The sequence below is a fragment of the Micropterus salmoides genome, unplaced genomic scaffold (genome assembly GCF_014851395.1).
Source record: "Micropterus salmoides isolate LMB-PRFRI ecotype aquatic unplaced genomic scaffold, ASM1485139v1 Ms_hic_scaffold_899, whole genome shotgun sequence".
In the NCBI taxonomy this organism is placed as follows: domain Eukaryota; kingdom Metazoa; phylum Chordata; class Actinopteri; order Centrarchiformes; family Centrarchidae; genus Micropterus; species Micropterus salmoides.
Genome location: NW_024044680.1, coordinates 1 through 17,217, shown reverse-complemented (window position 1 = coordinate 17,217; position 17,217 = coordinate 1). Strand labels below are relative to the sequence as shown.

The window sequence follows — 17,217 nt, the reverse complement described above, 5'->3', positions numbered from 1 at the left end:
CTTAAGAAAACTTTCCGTTCCCTGAGGGCAACGCTGTACTGTAGAGGGGTAGGTTTGAAAAGTTGAAAGTTTTCATAAATGCAGGTTTGTTGCACGTGCACACTAGCAAAAACGAACAAACAAAAACATCTATTGCGGCAACAAAACCATCTTATCTGCAGAAGTCGTTGGGAGTAGACCCGCAACTTGCGATTGTTTAAAGTCTTCAGCAAGAGAATTGCAGGCTACTCTCCATTTTCCTGTTTGAGAAATTATCATTGGGATTTTTTTTTCTTCCTCTGAAAGTCTGAATGAAAGGCCAACACAACTCAAGGCTGCAGGCTTGCTGTTGAAGGACTTGCTGTCACAAAAAAAAAACCCTTTCACGTCGAGTCAGCCTGACTGCAACAGATTATTTGTGAAAAGGCATTTTTTTTCCTTTCACATCGGCGAGCTAGAAGGTTACTGCAGTACAGAGAGAAAGATTCCGTAACACAGCCAACACAATGCTCTGTGGTGAACTCTGTCACATTTGGGAGGAGGGGGGAGGGGGGGCGCAGGAATCTTAATACAAATGTTCTCCTCTGTTAAATTAGAAAGGTTACTTGAAACACCAAAGTATTCATCTGCTCTGCATTATGAATTTACCACTGCTGAATATCTCTTCTGTGTGGACTGTGTAGGCAGACTGAACTCACAGAAGCCAGCTTTGAAGATTATTTCTTTTATTTTACCCATACAATCAGCTGTGGCTTATGGGAGCCTTATATAAGACCATTTTTGTATTATGGGCCACATCCTGAGCTCTGATGAATACCATATTACAAATGAAAAGCATTGAACCAAAGAGCAAATTAACAATATTTGCAAATTGGCCTGCTGTTCACTATGCTAACAACATACTGAGCAAGTACTGAGTTAAATAAACAATCTGGAAAGTTTCTTGAAAGAAATGATGAATCGCAGCATTTTATTGTGAGCATATAAGAAATCTTACAGCCTTCATAGTTACTCTTTGTTTTTGTGCCGACCACTGTTTGGTGCGGATGTTATGGAAGCAAATTATAGCTGTAATAATTTGAGTCTTACAAGCAACTAAATATCATTTAACCACAACTGTGGTTGAAAATAAAACAACTTAATTTATTGCAGTCTTTGAAAACCATTTATATGAATTGTTGTGGTTTGATTTATGTGGTTCTCTCCTCTACGTTCGTTCAAGCTTTACAAATTCAGAGACAACTCTTCTCAAGTTGCTGAAATTCTGATCTTAAAAATTAAAATCAGCCAAATTCAAGATCAACAAAAAAGTATAACTTTAACATCCAGGCTATGAAGAACACTTCCTCTTGTATTGTAGGCAGATCAGAAACTTGGATAACATGACAAAGTGACTGAACATAACCTGTTTCCTCTCAGGCTCCATTGCTTATTCTTGGAAGCCCATATGTTGAAGTTTGAATTTTGGTGTTTGAAAGATTTTTTGACCAATTCTTTAAATCTGCATTTAACTTACTGAGCAACTTGATGTAATTTCTCTAAATATTAGACTCTGAAGGGGAATTCAAAGCACATAAATTCAGATGATTTTCGAAGTTAAACATTTAATTGCTATAAACTCAGTGGTGGTATTCAGTTAAGGTTACATTTTATAATGAGGTATTCACTTGCTTTTGGGATTCTAAATATTATGGCTATTATTTGCTTCCAGGAAAAGTAAAATTCATGTCCATTAGGTTATCCATGGAGGTAGTAACAGTTGATCCCATAAAAGTTGTGTTTTTTCCCTGTGGCTACATTGTCCCTCAGGTTGACAGCAGCACGTGTGATGGAGCTGTTAAAGTTGCGATGGGCTATCGAATTAATGAATGAATTTTGAAGGTCCAGGAGTCTAACAGCTGCACCTTCTCCACCCACACTCCCAACTCTGTCCACTGAATGAATGCCAGGCAGGACAGGAGGCCTTGGCAAGATGCAGGGGTTAGGCAGCTCTCTGCTCTGTCCCAGTTTCTCTTGCTCTGAAGCTGCCCTTGACAATAAGTTTGCATGTGATTTAATACCTGCAAGGTCTTTGGCTACAGCTGACTCACTAAGGCTAGATACATTTCTTCTGGCTTTAAAATACTTTGTTTTGCTACTTGGTTCAACCTCTACACGCAGCTCCATCATGCTTTTCTGTCTCTTGACCTCCGTCCCTCCGTGGGAAAGTGGGCTGTTGTACAGGTCCAGGGGTCGCTCTGTGTCTGTGATTTGTGCAGCATTAGCCTCTTGGCTGCTCTGTGATACTTGCATGGGACTTTCATCAAACTGGACTTTGCAGTTTACTCCCACCCTGCCCTCATACACAGAGCTTTTGCTCTCAGTTTGTTGTTTGTATAAGACCTCCTGAGACAGCTCAGCTCCCTGTGCTTCTGTGGGGCCAGAGCTGTACCTTGATTCACTATGTCCCCATTGGTTTGCATGCTGTGCCTCTTTATGCTTAACTGTGATCTCTTGCGGCCTGTGTTGGTTTATAGTAGCTGAAGCAGTGCCTTGGTTTGGGAGTTCAGTCTCATCAGGACTGCACATGCTCCTCACCACCACGCAGCTCCCTAGTCTTCTTCTACAACCTCCTTTTGCTTTAGAGGGAACAAACACAGGAAAGGACCTTTCTCTCTGTAGGAAAAGGAACTCATTAGGATTAGTGTTGCACAATGCACATGCTGCTGTAAAATGGTACAATGTTCTCTGGGACTTTACCAGTGGTGCAGTGTGTGAATTCATCCCAGTAAGGTCACTTATTTTTTCCTTGAAGTCATCTATCTTTAGAGGATTTGCTGGCCCTGATCCTTAAAAAAAATCAAACTTCAAATGTCAGATATTTAATATTGCAATTTCATGTAATTCAGTTATTTATTTCAGTTCAGTTTTAATTATATGGTGCCAATTCATAGCCGAAGTTTTCTCTTGGCTCTTTTCACATAGAGCAGGTCTAGACTGTACTTATGTAATAATATTTTCCTTGCCAAGAGCTTGGCAAGGAAAAACAACTTCTTTTTAATAGGTAAAAGCAGAACCTAGACTCAGGGTGGGAGGCCAACTGCTTCGACCGGTTGGGTTCACAGAGAGAGAGGATAAGAGGGGGCCTTCCCTTACAATAAGGGAAAGCTTTTATGTGTGCGGTAGTTCATAAAGGTGCGCTTTGCGTGCACTAATGCAGAGGACATTAGTTCTGTCTCTGTCTCAGGGCTTTATTATCCCCATCATAATAACTAGTAGCTAAGAGTAACTTGTGACTGGAGTCACAACATTATGTTTCCAAAGAGCCTGTCAATGTTTCTCACCTTCACTTTATTCTGCATTTGAACAGAAAGCAGAACTCCAGGGAAGTGTCATATGAAGGTAGACTATATGATGCATGTTCAGCATCACATGTTAAATTTAAGTCAAAGACATTGTCCAAAGAAAATATTACTTGTAATCATTGAGGAAGACCTTTTTTTAGTTATTATTATAAAACAAAATATAAGCCCCACTCCCCACTTCAATAATTTTTGTACAGTCCCTAACATATGAACAGTGTTTGGGTTTCTTTACCTGTGTAGTGCTCTTGATAAGATGTGACCCACTGAGTCCTCTCCAAATTTTTCAGCATGTTGCTTGTCCGCTCAGATAACGACAAATCCCAATCACGAAGTTTAGAGTTGGGTAGCACTGTCTTTGGAGGAGTGGGATAGAAAACCTGGTTGTCTCCCTTCAGTGGCTTTGTGTGCTGCAGGAAGGTGTTGTTAGAACACTTGTCTTTTTATGTATTGCATAACACAGTTCCATTACTCACATCCAAGAAGCCATGTTCACCGGTCCACATAACAGCTTTCTTCCTAGTCTTTAAGGGTGTCTCCAAGATCTCATGTCTATATGGACTACCTGTGCATGGAAATAAAGACATCTTAAACCTCCCTGGAAACATCTATTATATCGTCCCCTCTTACCATAATTTACTTACCTTTAGTTTTGTTCAGCAGAGTCACATCTGGTGCACTATTTGGGATCAAAGGGTTGAGGAAAGTTTGGGAGGCAGCTCTGACTCCTGTTTCAGGGTCGTCTGGAGAGCAGAACGATGGGAACATTGCAAACTGGGAGACGTGGGATGTATAGGGATGCTGTTTTGGGGTTGCAATCTTTAGCATTTTCTCCCTGTTGGAGGCATCAGGGAATAAAATGAAGACGTGTGCTAACGAGGCAGACACAAGAAAACTTGCAACTTGCAAACATGCATGTGTTGATATTTGTAAGGAAGGAATCAGTCTATCCTCTGTTCGTGCATCTACAGAAAGAGTTAACACAGAAAGTACTCACGCCATATTTATATCAGTTGGTTTTGGTATGCTGAGAAAAGAAACAAAACTAATGTTATCATTCATCACCACTGAGGCATACATTTTTATAGGATTTCAGTGAATTTGTTCATTGTTAATAATGACCACATTTATGATAAATCAATGGATACTCACAGCTCATCATTGAGACGAACTTTACTTTTCTTTCTGACAGTGTTGTTATAACGTTGTGCAGTGGTGATATGCCTGTGAAGGTAAAACAACTATCTGATTACGCTACAATTGATGGTTTAAATATTTAATTTTAAAAAATTTTCTACACTCACTCAGATATAATGGCTCCTCCATAACCAAAGTTATAATGGTCATTTGAATCAGGTGGGACGCCATGGTTTAGTGAGGACTTGGGCTCCATCTGGCTGCTGGAGCTCCAACTCAGAATAAAAGAAGGTGAAGAGAGGATGAAATGCTGGGGAGGGATGTCTCCACCAGTTTGTCCCTAAATGGCACACAACCAACTTGGCTCATACAACGAATGGTATGTTTATACACATGATCAACAGCATAGAAAAACTGAAAACATGTATGTTTCTTAACGACAAGATATGACTTAGCCAGAAGTGTCTCTTCTATTTTTTCTACTAAATTAATCATTGATAATTATGAAATACAGTAATTACACAGCAATTAAGCTAAAAAAAAATCACAAAAACACATATCATATCATATCACTTACCTAGGCAATGTTAAATACAAAATCAATGGGATATAATTATTTTTTTTAAGGTTTTGTGAATGGCAAAAAAAAAAAAAAAGACAGATCCTGAGAAGTCTATTTTCTTCTCCTGGTGCAGACATTGGAAGCAGTCTTCTTGGTCCAGACGGACAAGAGTGGAAATGCTGAAGCTTTCGTTGACAGAACTGGACTCCCTCGTCTTCACTTGTGACCAGTGAGGTGTGTTTGGATTCCTGGGACAGCCAGAGTGACTGTGTTACAGTAAACAATAGGATCACAGTGAGTGACACACAATCCAGCCCACAGCACATACTGTGTGAATAGAGGTGTAGTCTAAACAGCCAAAGAGTAAACACTTAAACAACATCACACATTTGGTTTGCTAAGATCAGAAGAAATATCAACTGTAACCTTTTGAACATTACTTTTTGTCCTTGTCATGTAGGCGTACAATTGTTAACATATAGGTCTACATGTGCTGATATTTCATATTACGTCAGTATTTTCATATCCAGTGGGAAATCACTGCTCAGGATGCCAATCATCCAGTCATCAAGGGTGGATCTGATAATGTTACACGTTCACAGTTTGGGAACTCATACAACTAAGCATGGGGTGGAATGAAATCAAGCTGGGTTCAGCCGGCACATGATGACACTAGATCCAAGCTGTGTGCGGGTGGTGTTTGGTTACAGGAGTCAGGTTTTGTTGTCACCATTCCTATGCAACATAAAAACAGTTACACTGTTTCAGACTGCATGCCTTAGGCAATGCCACAAAACTTGTTCAGAGAAAGTTTTTGGAGCAATCTTAAAGATAATTTCAGTCTGAGAATCACCTTGTTCTTATGCTGATTTAGAAATTGTGTGCTCATTTTGTAGAACATCTTCTAGGGTGTAGTGGATGCCTAGATGTGCGCTGTCTGTGGTGCTGTTACTCTGCAATGTAATGTAAATTGTTTTCCCATTTTTGGTGAAAAAAATGATTATGTGTCAGGATCGTTTCTAAAACTTTTCATATCAAAGGGCTCAAGGATTTGTATCAAACTGTCAAATTCCATTTGGTGCGATTTCATTACCATTAAAAGAACCTCATTGTGTCAGCCCCTAGTGAGTGACTCAAAATGATCCCTGATTTTACTAAGGGACCCCAGAAAGTCTCCTGTCCACATTTTGGGGTTGTTTATACATGTTTTTAAAAACATATTTAGGTATTATTTTATTGTATTATTTATTTATTTTATTATTTAAGAGTTTATGCTCAAAAACTCAGCTAATGTGCTCCATCAGCACTATGAGGGTATGACTTGATAAGATTTCACTGACAGTGATCAAAAAGCCTCCAACTGTCATCAGATTCTGATTTAAATGTTGCTAAATGTATCACCAGTTCCTAAATGAGCCAGTGTGAAAAGCACAGAGACAAAAAAAGTAGAGACAGAAATATCCGAAACTGTTTATGTGAGATTGCATCACTCACTGTAAGCAGTTGACTGTAAAAATACCTGATCTGCTCGTCAATCTTGAAAACATAAGAACCCTTAAAAGCAGCACCAAAATACCAGTTTTCAATCAGCACACACCCAAGACTGATGCAGCTACATCTCCTTGGACATGACATAGACTGCTTTCCAAGCAGCAAGGTTTACTTTGTTTCTTGGCTCTCACAAGACCCATATTCGGCATTCTGCTTTTTAATTGGGATTCGCAAGAGACCTTGTCCAAAGTCTCAGCCAAACACCCAAGTCCTATCAAGCAGCCTAAGCTAAGTCCAGTAACCAATTACCCTGCTCTGCCCCAGCGGAACAGACGCTCTCCGGATTACATTTCCTGCTGCTGCATTGTAAATGTGCCACAGTGATTTCAATAATATAAAGTTATTCTGCAGATTCAGGGTGATGCTTAACCCCTGCAGGGTTGTACACACCAACAGTAGTCAACTTAAAGTTCTTATAGGTACTACATTAATAACCTCTGAAACATTCAGAGAAATTAATGCACCTCTCGCCAAAGAGGTGCAGGTGACATTGGTTAATTTCTCCATTCATGTTGCAAATTGCCAGCTTGACCCCATGGGCCAACAAACTAGAGGCCCTAAAAAATTTTTGGGTCCCCTATTGACCCCTTAAACCAACTACCTGGAGCCAACCCAGGGTTTGCTGTGTATCAATTTGTTTAATATTCACCATGTAAGGAAAATATAAACTGAAAGAAACAGAACTAAACAAGACTAAACTAAAACAAGAAGGGCTTTGCAGCAAGTCTTCATACTTAAACAATAAAATTATGTACTATACAAGGCTATATTAGTATACCTATACAAGTTAAATGAGCGGTACAGCCAGTGTCTGGGTGTTTGTATGTGTGTGTGGGTGTAGTAGTGTGTGAGGGTGGGGGACTAAAACAGTATTGTAATTTTCACAAGGCCACTTGACTCCAAGGTAACACACACATCTATCTATCTATCTATCTATCTATCTAGCTGCCACTCTAAAATACTATTACAAAGGTATGTGTGCACTTAATCTTCACCCACCCCAAAATAAATATTGTATTGTTTAAATTTACATATTTTTGTTGGCATAAGCTGTCCCTTTCAATCAAGCACACTGCTGCCATTGTTCACTGTATCACAAAAAAATGGTGTGCTGCCTGCACGTTGTAAAAGTAAATGAAAAGTCAAATTCGTTCTCGGTTTTTGATTGGAGCCCCGCACAGAGTGTATAGTGGTATAGAATAAAGAGAGAGATTGAACAGCCTTCCCTGCAGTTTTCCCCCCCAGTTTCTAGGGAGCACATAGGCGCCGTGTTTTTCTACGCCTCTGCATAGTTTGTCACAGAACTCCCCAGAGACACAGTTCAATCTCGCTTGACAGACAGCTTTAGGCTACTGTTAGTCTCTCAGGCGTCATCATCCTGGTCTTTTATAAACTGAATCTATCTGACCAACTCTGCCCCCAGTATTTTAGGGAAGAATACGATGGACTGGCCCATATGGTGGATGAATGAATAACTGTTGAGGACATCACTTCTCTGAGAAGCTCGGCTGCACGCGCATCACCCCGTCGTCTAGGACTCGTCCATCTCTTGTTTGTTCTCATTTGGTCCCCGCAGCGGCGTTCACCATGACAACGTTTGACTTCTCGGATATAGAGGCGTTTTTGGACTGCCACCCAGATCTCTTCGAGGAGTATCTCGTTCGAAAGGCGAAATATGATCAGGTAAGCAGATGGTTGAGGGAGCATCAGCCGTCGAAAGTGTCCACAGCTGAGGAGAAACGCGGTGCTGCCAGGGATCCGCTCTGGCCGGCCAACCCAGACGGACTCCGGCGCAGATCGTCCCACATGGAGCTGCGAAGGAACTTCGCCCGGTCTAAAGCCACCACCACACACCGGACCTACGACGAGCATGTGAGCCTGAGCGAATACGAGTCCCAGTCCAGCATGAGGCGCCGTGCGCTTCTGCGTAAAGCCAGCTCTCTGCCTCCGACCACCGCGCACATACTGAGCGCCCTGCTGGAGTCCAGGGTGAACGTGCCCCAGTACGCGTCCAGCGCCATAGACTACAAATACAGACTTAAGGAAACCAACGAGAGGGAGTTTTTCTTGGAGTTAGTGAAGGACATCTCCAATGACTTGGACCTGACAAACCTCAGTTACAAGATCCTGATCAATGTGTGTATCCTGGTGGATGCAGACAGGTGTTCGCTTTTCCTTGTTGAGGGACCCGCGCACAAGAGGACACTGGTGTCCAAGTTCTTTGATGTGCACTCAGGCACCACCGTCAGACCATCCTCCAGCACCCTAAACTCCAATGAAGTGCAGGTGCCATGGGGAAAGGGTATCATTGGATACGTGGCAGAGCATGGGGAAACTGTAAACATCCCGAACGCATATGAGGTAGCCTAAATGTAAGCCTGTTGTAAGTGTGTACGATATCTACATATTGATATACTTTTAGAGTGAGTAAAGCAATTGATTATCGATTTATGACTGGAGTGGGGATGAGACCTGTGTTTTTTTCTTTTATTGGGAGTACAGAAACATAAACAGTCAACTCCGGGTTGGAGGTGCCCATTTATTAGCCTACATGAAAAGTATTTTACATTTTAATCAGTTGTTTCTGAAGTTCCTTGAGGAGGGGTTGCTCAATTCGAAAAACAGAGAAAATGCTGTGGGTAATTACCCCAGTTATGTCAGAATAAAAAAGAATTATCAATAGTCAAAGAAAAAGCCAGGAAAACAAGTATTATAATCCTCGCAGCTTCCCTCTAGCCAGATCTCGTCTTGTACGCTACCAGTTGCGCTCCGCATCATTATATCATGGCCCTGGGCTGCTTGGGAGGCTAAGGCAACATGATGATGCGGGTCTCCCTGAGGTGTATTAGCAACTGCAATAGTGTAGATATGTGTCAGCAAGCGGTATTACAGTTTTTTCTGCTTATAGTAAAAAGAAGAGGCCAAGAATCACACCTAACAATTGCGTCAGGGCTGCTTTATTGTGCGTGAAAGAACACAAATGTTGTAGGAATGTTGTCATAGAGGGCAATTACTGGGCACAATGAAGGGTATATGTGTTTGTTAATGTCTCATGCACATTTGATAAATGTGTAATATGTGTTTATGTGAACACCATTTCCAGGACCACCGCTTCAGTGATGAGATAGACAAGTTAACAGGCTACAAGACTCAGTCCATCCTCTGTATGGCCATCTGTAACAGTGATGGAGAAGTCATTGGTGTTGTACAAGCAATCAACAAAAATCCCATGGGTACTCCCTTTACTGAGGATGATGAGAAGGTGAGGCTTTGTTATTTCTCTCTCTCTTGAAAAAAGACATATATAAGACTGCTGTTACCAGGGGATTTTCACATCCACATGTACTTTATTGGCATTTAACATATTCAGTGTTATTGCTGTTGGTTTGACCATTAAGGGCTCTTTAAAGATTGAGTTAAAATTGGATTTTTGTGGAGCGTCCTGCAGCTGAAAACTGTTTGTACTGTGAATCTTCTTAATGGCTGTGGAGAAGGGCGAAGAGTTCCCTCTGAAGCAAAAGACCAGAAGAATGAAGGGGAGAGGTCAACCTTTTACTCAAGTGTGGAGCATTCAATATGTCTGGCTGTGCAATATATACGCACACTTAGAAACACAATTTGAGTGGATCCACTTTAAATTGCTCCCTGAGCAATCCATTGGAAATTGGTTTACTAGATTCTGCATGTTTTAACTTCTTTTACAGTTCCGCAGATTATGAATATGATTTCATTCTCCCAGTTTGTTGATGTGCAAATAATATATTGTGTATCTCGCAGATGTGAAAAGCACTGGCTTCTTGTTTAAGTGTGTAGCCAGGCAATAAAATAGTAAAGGTGATCATTTGATTCTCTCCTGGTATAAATACATTGAAAAAAAGAATCAAGATATAGATAGATGCCTTTGCAGTAAATCTTTGTAAATAAACAGCAAACTGTTTTATTGATTATTCACCTTTGCAAGAGTTCATCTGCATTTAGCTGCAACAGTTTGTCCACAAGGTGGCAGAATAAAGTTGTGGGAAATCATTTATCCTCAACACAAATGTTCTCTGGCCTCTGCTTCAAAGAAATTGACTTTATACAAAGTTTTGAGTTTGCAGTAATTTAAGCATTTTTTAAAATTATTTTACTGGATGTGAATCTAAAAGTCTAAATAAAGCTAAAGCAAAGCAACTCAACACTAAGTACTTTAAAGCAACAAAGACACTGAAAATAGAAAAACACATCAGCGTATCTAGACATTTTAGGGGCCTTGATGTCTTGCTGAAGGCCTTCTTTCTCTAAATCAATACTTCATTAACAGGGAATCTATTTGAGAGAAATTTGTGCAGAGAAGCAGCTAAGGCCATCATGACTTTCCACCCCCACCCCCGCACACCCTTTCTTCTTCAGTTTTATGCACTTTTGTTTAGCATGCAAATACCTAACATTTATGGATTGTGCATCTCTTTCACCACTTTTTTCTACTTTCAGGTGCTGCAGATGTATCTACCATTCTGTGGAATATCGATTTCCAATGCGAAGTTGTTTTCTGAATCTCGCAAGGAGTATGAAAGGAGTCGGGTAAGAGAATGTAAACTGTGCATTTATAAAACAGATGTTTGATTCATTTATAGCCGGAGAATGTACAGTAACATTAAAATGTTCATACTTAGTGAAATAAATACAGATAACAGCAATTGAATTTCACCCTAGACACATTAACATGCCTTACATTTGTGACTATTCATTAGTCAATGTTTTTTAATAAAAAGGTTACCACTGAAAGGATTTCACATGATGGCTAACAAAAAACTTCTTCTTCATCTTTCAACAACATGACATAATCAATATCATCACTGTGGTATGAACATAAGTGTCCTTTCTCATTGCCACAGGCTCTGTTGGAGGTGGTCAACGACCTGTTTGAGGAGCAGACTGACCTGGAGAAGATCGTTAGGAAGATAATGCAGCGAGCGCTGACCCTCCTGCAGTGTGAGCGCTGCTCTGTGCTTCTCCTTGAAGACATCGACTCACCTGTGAGACCTCTGGCTCTTTATCAGTTTTGAAAGTCTTTCCTGACACACAGATTATTTTACTTTAGCTTTTCCATGAAACCATGTAGCATTCCTTGTGGCAAACTCTCCCTGTCTTTGTTGCTAAATGTCGTTTCTGCTTCTTTAGGTTGTGAAGTTCTCCAAGACGTTTGAGCTCATGTCTCCCCTGTGCAACATGGACCGTGACATCAGGTGAAACAGACATGATATGAAAAAGACACTAGCATACAGACAGACAGAAATATTATTCTAGGGGGAGACTAGTGCCACAACACCAATACACACCATAAATGGATACATATGGATGTGATGTGCATTCATACAAATCCATGACACTTTGATGCATTCCCACATAACAACCCTATTAAGAAAAATTAACTCACTCAATATTTACTGCTGTTGTGTTGCATGTTTAAGTGACCGGTCCTGACTGTTTCCTGTTTTATTGGCCACATCAGCATGGAGAAGCTATCGTGTTCTGATTGGCTGATCAATAACAGCATTGCTGAGCTGGTGGCTTCCACAGGGCTGCCTGTTAACATCAGCGACGTGTGTCAAGATCCACGCTTTGATGCTGAGGTGTGGACACAATGGTCTCCCTGTTAGACCTATTACAGCTCACACACATGCATGGACACATACAATACATGTTTGTGGCTGCAGTAAGTGGGCACAGACACACCCCACAAATCCCATGATGTACAAAAAAACTTTACATTATACAGTGCTTGTGACCACTGCTGAATGTGTCTGACGTGATATGCCAAAATCTTTCTATGAACTGTCTTAAAGCCACATATTATTATTTTTCAATGTATGTATGTGTTTTAATTTAATACATTTTCCAATCAAAGAAAACTTGTGCAGGTCTTTAAAATCTAAATTTCTCAAACAAACATAAACTGTTTTCAGTCTTGCTCCACCGTCACTGTCTACTCTCTTCACAGGCGGATCAGGCCTCTGGGTTTCACATCAGATCAGTGTTATGCGTCCCTATCTGGAATCGAACTCACCAGATAATTGGTAAGTTGACCAGAAATAATCAATTTGTCCTCACTTTGGAAACCAGTTTTCATGTCACAGTCAATAATGTATGTGTGTTTTCATAGGGGTTGCACAAATCCTCAATCGCCTTGACAGGAAGACTTTCAATGATGCAGATCAGAGACTGTTCGAGGTACATTTTTGAAATTACAGATGGTTCATGAAAACTTTGCTATTGTTGCATTGGATACACATTATGCCATTTTTTTCAGGTTCCTTTTCTCTGTTTTTTTATTTCCGTACAGGCATTTGTGATATTCTGTGGACTTGGAATCAACAACACCATGATGTACAATCAAGTTAAGAAGACGTGGGCCAAGCAGTCTGTAGCACTGGATGTAGGCACTGCAACATATTGATTACAACTAGTTTTGGCTTTTTTTTCTTAACCATTTGGAAGACAAAAGACATTTATATAGATTTGTTTGTATCTATTACTTTATATATTGTTTTGTTTTTAATTTTGATCTCTTTTCCCATCATCCAGCTCTTTCAAGATGTGATATCCAAATTACAAAAATAATAAATGTAAACTAATATATAAAATCTTGTTTAGAATGAAGGATATTATAGAAATATCATATATCATCCACTAGCTACCCGTCCTTTCAAAGCACCTGCATGCCATGAATGTATTGTATACCAGCACATGCATTAAAACATGCTCTAAATAAACTATCTCTATGAAAAATTAACATCAGTACATATACATTTTAAAATACATGCTTATACACATCCAAAATCATTAAGACTACTGATCAACATTATATAAGTTGTGTTTGAACTAGACTAGTGATCTTGATTTACAACAAGATGGATTTTCATAGACGTATAGATGTATGGAAAATATTAGGTATCCATTCTGTTCAGGGAAGTGGTCACATTAAGGCTAATCTTAACAGAGGCTCTTCACATTCATTAGTGTCTCCATCTGTGTTCTGCTCCACTGCCCGGTATCTAACCTAAGCAGTCACATTATCCTCAGCAAACATGGTTCTGCTTCGCTACCATAAATATTTCAGCTCCTTTCAATAATTCAGGATAAATACATGTGCCAGTCTGCTCACCTCTCACCGAAGGCAACACACACTCCTGTATTTCGGTCACAAGATCGTTGCTGTTTCTTTAAACACCTGATGGATTTTCTTTCCTGTGAGGAGACTCAAAATATAGCAACAAATCGGTTTTAAAAGCCAAGATGTGCTTTCTTTGATCCTGATTATGTAACAGGATAAGTAGGTAAGATAGCTCTCGGAACATATTGATAAGCTTCTGCAGCAGTAAGTCTCTTTTTCAGAGTTGCTCTTATCTAATTTAGGATTTTCACCCCATTAGCCTCAGATCAGCATCAGAATATGTTTTCTAAATCTCACTGTTTTGAATTATTATTATTTTTTATTTTTTTTAAGATGTTGTCCTACCATGCAACCTGTTCCAAGGTAGAAGTTGACAGACTCAAGGTAATACTCAGGAAGATTAACACAACATTCATATATGTGCATTATAATTAACAATCTGAACTGTATGAAATCTGGTTCTTGTGAGTGGTTGTATGTGAAGTGTAATTTGAAAACTGTTTTAGTGCTTTGCCTCCTTCCTTGCGTGCGTTTGACAGCTCTGTCCTCTCCCCTTAAGGCAGCTAAGATCCCCCTGAGCAGTGAGTTAGGCATCGATGAGTTTCACTTTAATGACTTCTCTTTGGATAATGATGCCATGATCACCGCGTCACTCCGGATGTTTCTGGAACTTGGTGTGGTCCAAAAGTTTAAAATTGACTATGAGGTAAGACCCTGGAATATGTTGTGTAATATGTTTGTCAAGTGCTAGTGTCCACGGTGTGTATGTATGCACAGTATCTCACAAAAGTGAGTACACCCCTCACATTTCTGTAAATATTTGATTATATCTTTTCATGTGACAACACTGAAGATATGACACTTTGCTACAATGTAAATTAGTGAGTGTACAGCATGTATAACAGTGTATATTTTCTGTCCCCTCAAAATAACACATTACACAGCCATTAATGTCTAAACCACTGGTAACAAAAATGAAGAAAAGATATAATCAAATATTTACAAAAATGTGAGGGGTGTTTTGAGATACTGTATATCACATGTATGTCTGCTCTTTTTGTAGGTTTTGTGCCGCTGGCTTCTGACTGTGAGGAAGAATTATCGAACTGTGGCGTATCATAACTGGAGGCACGCCTTCAATGTATCGCAGTGCATGTTTGTTATGATCACAGTAAGTTTCACTATATACCAAATCAGGTCAGATTGTGTGTGTATTGCCTTCAATTAGAGTAACAGTCTAAAGTTGCTTGGCATGCCCACAAATTGGCAAATTTTAAATAAAGATGACCCAGCTTTCAAAGATGCATATCTCTTTCACTCAGTCAAACTAGAGTCAAACTGTTAAATACAGTAAAAGCACATTACCACCAAAATAAACCATCTAAACTTAGACCCTCAGTGAGGATAACGCGTTGTCAAGTTTATTTTTGAAGTTTGTCCTGAGAAAATCTCAGTGAAGTTATCACCAAACTAATCAACAATCACTTTTTAAACAAAACATTATTAGGAGGAAACATCACAGGCGAGACGTCACTAAGAGAAAATTCAAAGAAGGAATATTTGGGTAAAGTTCCAGGGTGATCAGGTATGCTCAGTGCTCATGGACATCAATAGACGAATGATCTAATTTCCCTCCAGATCAAACATTTCCCATCCCATCCCATCCCATGCCATCCCGGTCCAGGTGGGACTTATCCTATCAAATAGCAATAGGTAATACCGAATAAATAATGAGTGTTGTGGTTGACTCTGCTAAGTGGATGTGTAAAATTGTGTCTGCTTTACTTTCGGCAGACAGCCACTTTCCAGGATGTCCTGTCAGATGCAGAGATACTGGCACTAATGGTCGGCTGTCTATGTCATGACCTGGACCACAGAGGCACTAACAATGCATTTCAAGCCAAGTAAGTGATCCAGACCTAAAGTTTGATGACAAATGGACGTCTTATAGGTGACTGAAAGTTTCTCTGCTGTGTTTTTCCTGCAGGACAGGTTCTGCTCTGGCTCTGCTCTACGGGACGTCAGCCACCCTGGAGCATCATCACTTCAACCATGCAGTTATGATCCTTCAAAGTGAGGTCAGACCAATATTTCTCATATGATTATACTGCTCAAGTAATTCTGATGTCTACTGTATTAGCTGCATTGGCTGAGATTTCCTTTTGTGGTGTTAGTTTGCTTTCCTTGACTAAGGTGCTGCAAGTGTTTTACTTGAAGTCATCTAACAAATTGTGTAAACTTACTCCTTAACTAAACTTTAATGGTAATTTGGAATGGCCAATGAATTTGATCCTTTTTACTGTGAGAGAAGCGTCAAGTAAACTGTTGCATGGTATAAATAGTTTTAATATCACATGGTGTCATCTAGACAACCTTAAAAAAAATATTTTCTTCCTTCATATACTCTTTATTGGGTAGTTTGAAAACGAAGTATGCAAATATAATGGTGGAAGGTGGTACAGAGTTGTTTCGGAGCAAAAGACTTGAAACACAGACATTCCAGTACATTGTATTTATTAAATTTTTATTATTTTTATCTGCGTAATTATGGGTCAATGGTACCACAGCCTTAAACATGTTTACAATGTCTGTCCCTAAAACAACACAAATGTACACAATAAAAAATGGCATAAAAACCTAATAAAAAGCACCGATAATTGGTGACTACATGTCTGATCCCTCTTTGGAAACTGTTTCAGCATTCTATGTTTTTTAGTGTACTGGATTACTAGAAAGCCACTGGTGTGCAGTTTGAGCTTCGGGCCAGTGCTGAGCACAAACCGCCTGCTGGTAGGCGGCAGCAGTGACCAATAGTGACATTTCGAGGCTGCTTTGTCTCAGGTGTAGATCAGTTTGATCATTAGGAACTGTGTTCTCTATTGATTTATTTCACAGTGGACAGATAAAGTCTATACACATTGCTAATTAACACTGATAATGAGAGCTTCATTTGACAGTGAGCGATGACTTTACCAATGCATCGGCTCTAAGGAGACATTTTTGCCACTATTACTCATGCGTGCCTGCTTTTGTGTATGTGCCTACTCTATGCTATTGTATTTTTCTTTCTCTCAGGGTCACAATATCTTTGCAAACCTCTGCTCTAAAGAGTATAGCAACATGATGCAACTATTGAAGCAGGCCATTCTCTCCACAGACCTTACTTTGCACTTTGAGTAAGTGTTTTTTTTAATGGATTCAGAGGTGAAGTAGTTCATTATTGGTAAAATAAACACAACTGAAACAGATTATTACAGATTAATGTATAAACTATTACATGCAATTGGAAGAATTGTCATTCAAATGGTGAAGTGCTGGTGTGGTGAAAGCTGTCTTGTGTGTCCTTTAAACATTTTCTTTGTCCTTAACTCCTCTCTCTCTGCATTGTAAGGCGCAGAACCAAGTTCTTTGAGTGTGTTCTGTCTGGAGAATTCAGCTGGACTGATGAAGGACACAGAGAAGTTCTCAGGTTTCTACCTTTGTGCTGAATA

The 17,217-nt window shown here is 39.7% G+C and overlaps 2 protein-coding genes across 2 annotated transcripts; one reads left to right on the top strand and one right to left on the bottom strand.

The window, feature by feature from the left end:
- Nucleotides 1-687: 687 nt before the first annotated feature.
- LOC119894749 (uncharacterized protein C7orf31 homolog) lies at nucleotides 688-3,881 on the bottom strand. Its single transcript, XM_038707416.1, has 3 exons — nucleotides 3,556-3,881; nucleotides 2,719-2,807; nucleotides 688-2,634 (listed from the first exon to the last, which is right to left on the bottom strand). Exons 1-3 carry the CDS (start codon nucleotides 3,611-3,613, stop codon nucleotides 1,717-1,719), a joined length of 1,065 nt encoding a protein of 354 aa, XP_038563344.1. The 5' UTR covers nucleotides 3,614-3,881; the 3' UTR covers nucleotides 688-1,716.
- Nucleotides 3,882-4,631: 750 nt separating this feature from the next.
- On the top strand, nucleotides 4,632-17,207 carry pde11al (phosphodiesterase 11a, like; the record flags this gene model as incomplete). Its single annotated transcript, XM_038707415.1, has 17 exons — nucleotides 4,632-4,836; nucleotides 5,153-8,931; nucleotides 9,674-9,832; nucleotides 11,044-11,133; nucleotides 11,448-11,588; nucleotides 11,734-11,798; nucleotides 12,065-12,185; nucleotides 12,554-12,629; nucleotides 12,716-12,783; nucleotides 12,896-12,988; nucleotides 14,060-14,110; nucleotides 14,286-14,432; nucleotides 14,790-14,897; nucleotides 15,521-15,630; nucleotides 15,714-15,804; nucleotides 16,802-16,902; nucleotides 17,118-17,207. Coding segments are annotated over exons 2-17 (2,285 nt in total), but the record flags the coding sequence as incomplete, so codon positions are not given.
- Nucleotides 17,208-17,217: the final 10 nt, after the last annotated feature.